Source organism: Kryptolebias marmoratus, linkage group LG8, assembly GCF_001649575.2.
Source record: "Kryptolebias marmoratus isolate JLee-2015 linkage group LG8, ASM164957v2, whole genome shotgun sequence".
Taxonomy (NCBI): domain Eukaryota; kingdom Metazoa; phylum Chordata; class Actinopteri; order Cyprinodontiformes; family Rivulidae; genus Kryptolebias; species Kryptolebias marmoratus.
In genome coordinates this window covers 9,507,364-9,511,049 of record NC_051437.1, presented here as the reverse complement: position 1 = coordinate 9,511,049, position 3,686 = coordinate 9,507,364, and the positions used below count along the sequence as shown (strand labels likewise).

Genomic DNA, 3,686 nt, shown 5'->3' with positions numbered 1-3,686 from the left:
CCCCCCCCCCCCCCCCCAATCAAATATACACTATCACATATTTTCTATGTATAGTTCAAGAACAGTAACAAAAAAATTACGTGACTCTTTGTAAAACATTGATCTTTTTTGTGTCTTAAGTTAGTACAAAAATACATGCTATGTAAGTTTTTTCATGTTATACAGTTCTGTTTCTTACCAGGATAGCATTCATCGCAGCAAACATCAGCTCCTTTTTGTCTCCATATCTTGCAGCCTACTTCAGTCTGTCCGGGGCTGCTCCTGCAGCCCTGAGAGAGCAGAACCAGAACCAGAACCAGCAGCCAAAGGATCCCAGCCATCCTGCAGCGTCAGCCCCAAACCTCCAAGGGAAGGATCCAATCCAAGAACTAATCCAAGACAAATCCCAGGTATTTTCTTTACAAAGCTCTTCTTCTTTTTGTTGTTATTGTTAATCTAAATTCTCAGGTTTTTTTTAATTTTACCTTTTTTTTTTTGTTATTAAATCCTCAGTGTTGCCTGTAGACTGAAGAACCTGCGGTAATGTTCTGTGTCATAAGTCTGACAGAGCTCAAACAAACCTCACAGCCAGCTGAGCCTCCTTTTCACAGAGACTTTATTTTACACCCTCTCTGAAAAGGGGGCGTGTCTTCATAACCATATAAGAAGGGCTGTATAATTATACTAATATGTATGAGGTCTGGAGATAAAAAGAAAAATTTAAACACACCTACTAAAATATAGAATATAACTGTTAAAAAAAACAAGCTTAAAGAATAAAATCATTTGATAAAGATGACTTTTTTTCAAGTGACTAAAGAGACCAACAAGGAAACCCTTTATCAACAGATCAGTTTTGCAGTGTTCACTCTTTCGCTTTCTGAATTTTTATCAGATTTTTGTAGCTAAATGATTGGCTGAAATGTAATCATTCATCTGTTTTCTGTTGTTCGTGTGGTTAGTGTTTCGCAGCACATCCAGTTACAGTCAGAAAGTTAACAATTTGACCACAAATCTCTCTGATAGTGTTGTTCTCCATCCTGAGAGTCAGAAAAAACTACATCTAAAGTAAACAAAGGCTTCAATTGCAAGAGCTGCAAAATACCATTTGCTGTAAATAAGTCGAATAAAGTGTTTTGTGCTGTTGATGATTCTGAAGGTTAAACTTTATACAGCAACGCTTGAAACAGTACTTTATTGGTGCAGATTGTGTAGAAATTTGACTCAAATCTTAACCTCATTGATCACTGACCCCGCATTGGAAATAAGAGCAGAAGGGTCAGACTTTTGGGTCATTAATATTCTAATCATCAGTAACCTTGGGGTCTGATCACTGTTTTTCTTCAGGAATATTTGCTGACCAGTATGGAGTTTAGTAACTCACTGACTCAGCAGTTGAGGAGTCAATGACTGCTCATTTCCAGGAAAAGGTTTGTTCTGGCTTGTTTTTTAAAACTTTGAGCTGGTATTTAGTGTGAGTGTGTGTGAGTGTGTGTGTGGGGGGTCTTTTCACGCAAGAAAATAGAGCTGACGCATGAAAAATAAGCATTTGCACAGAACAAATGGACGTCATCTCAAATCTCTGGCCTGATTCAGATCTCCAATCATCTCTTCAGCCATGATTGTGTTTAGTTACTGTGGTGTAACCCAGATATGTGAGGTGGCTTCAACACGTTTCCACTTGCTGCATGCGATTTTACACAAAAGTAGCTGTGAAAGCCCTACATGCTTACAAAAGAGGGGCAAGTCTAGACTCTTTTTGCCCTTGTGTTCGAAAACAAAACGAGGAAAAGTTCATCCTTGACTTTGAAAAGGCAGGAAAAGCTCTGCTAAGTGTAAGGGTCATAGAAATCTGAAACCATTGATTTACTTTAATGGGTTGGGTTTGTTCTTTTATAGGAGGGACTTTCCTGCTTTTAAAACAATTTGACCAAGCGTTAAGCACCAAATTCCTCAACACAAATGATTCACACAAGGATTTTTTAAATTTATTTATTTCGTTTAGCACATTAGTCCCGCTGAGTCATGTTGAACAAAGCTTTATTTTCAGTCGTGTGAGACAAGGTAGCTTGAGGGAACTAAAAAATGAAAGATTACCCTTTTTAATCACTATCTTTGTATGTCTGATCAAGTGCTTTCAATGCAGTATTCTGACGATAACAAAACTGAAATTAAAAGTACAAGATGAATACCAACCTGTTTAAATTGAAAGCTTCTCCCTTTTTTTTACCTTCATTACTTGGCAAACAAACTTGTTATTTATTTCATTTGAAAGGGGAACTGTGTCCTTCCAGTAAAGTAATTTTTGACTGTGGGAATTTTTCTGGCTTGTGATGGGATCTTTGGTGACTTACCGGAGTAAAAATGCTACAACTCATACTATCAAGTGAATGTTGAGTGTCACAAAAAAAACCTCCTTATTTGTGACGTTCATGATGCTTCATCATCACATGCGCCTCTTCTGACCTTTAATACAAGCTCCTATGACATTCTAATGCAACACACAAGTGTCAGTTCATCTCCTTAAAGACTCATGCTACATGAGAATGATGTCAGAAGTCTCCTAACGCGTCTTCGGCTGAGAAACACCTCCCACACTTACCCTTCAGCCTCCCCCCCAGACATGCAGCTATCAGGCGAAGTAAACTCCCAGCAGCCCAATTAACATACTGAGTCGGGAAATACTTTTTACTTGTTCGGTAAATACAGCAGCAGTCATGTTTAGCCTGCTGGTAAATAAGTGTGTGTGTGTGTGTGTTTGCATGTAGGCCGACTCGTAGGTTCACTGCAGAGTCAAACTATTTCTGTCAGCCAGTGACAGAAATAGTTTTAATTTTACCCCGTTTAATAAATAAAACGCAACCATATTCTCTGTGCCCTCTGTGTTTTTTTGCACCCTGCCTCAAACGAGAGCGCGAGCCTCCGACATCACTTCCTTCCTATGTGACACGCTGGGGCGCGCGGGCGGGTGGGAGTGTGACGTCACCTTTGTGGTTGGTGGGGTCGAGCAGCTTACGGGGGTCTGGCTGCCGGCGACGCTGCGGCGCGAAGAGCATTTTGAAAGTAACATCTGCCCACTTGGAAAGTACACACAGAGCCGGTGTTGGAAGTTCCACTCAGAGGTGGGAGCGGTGAAGTGTCAAAGCAAATGCATTGTTGATGACACATTAAGTGTTTGCAGAGCGGCGTACCTACTCTTTATCTGAAAACTGTAGAGCATCGCTGACGTCCCAGCAAGACAAAACACATCTACTTAATGTCACTCAAACGGTTTTACTCAGAGTAAAATAAAAGCAATTGTTGTAACTTTAACTTTGTTTCTCTTTGTGCTGAATGTCTCCATCTAGTGGCGTTTTTGTGTAAATAACGTGGTTTCCTTTCAGTGGACAAATTTCTGTTATTCTGATTTGGTAAGAGCGTGCTTTTACTTTTCAATCCACATGCGTCACAGAAATATTTTCATGTATTCATGTTTCTAGTTTATTCAGAGGTAACATCTTTAGGCAATAATGTGTAAAAATAAATCCTTTCGGATGATTCATGGGTAGCTGTGTCTCGAGGTAGGAGGGATTGTGTCCATATGCTGTAGAGCCCTTAGGTAAGTTACTGAAAAACACAAAAACCTGTGTATCATAAAGTAATTCAGCTTATATATCGAATAAAAAGCTCCTGTTCCTGTTCAATTATGGTCGACAAAATGTTTGAAC

At 39.6% G+C, this 3,686-nt stretch overlaps 1 protein-coding gene across 2 annotated transcripts in view; it reads right to left on the bottom strand.

Moving 5' to 3' along the window:
- The window catches only part of tnfrsf9a (tumor necrosis factor receptor superfamily, member 9a), a 3,356-nt gene extending 2,775 nt beyond the window's left edge, over window positions 1–581 (bottom strand). Inside the window, exons 1-2 of one of the 2 annotated variants that reach the window (XM_037976847.1) lie at window positions 465–581; window positions 179–368 (exon numbers count right to left, since the gene is read on the bottom strand). In XM_037976847.1, coding sequence (XP_037832775.1) covers window positions 179–320 — 142 coding nt within the window. In that variant the 5' untranslated portion in view covers window positions 321–368; window positions 465–581. Of the gene's footprint in view, window positions 1–178 lie in introns of both variants that reach the window. The other variant, XM_017409689.3, reaches the window with a different exon arrangement.
- Window positions 582–3,686: the final 3,105 nt, after the last annotated feature.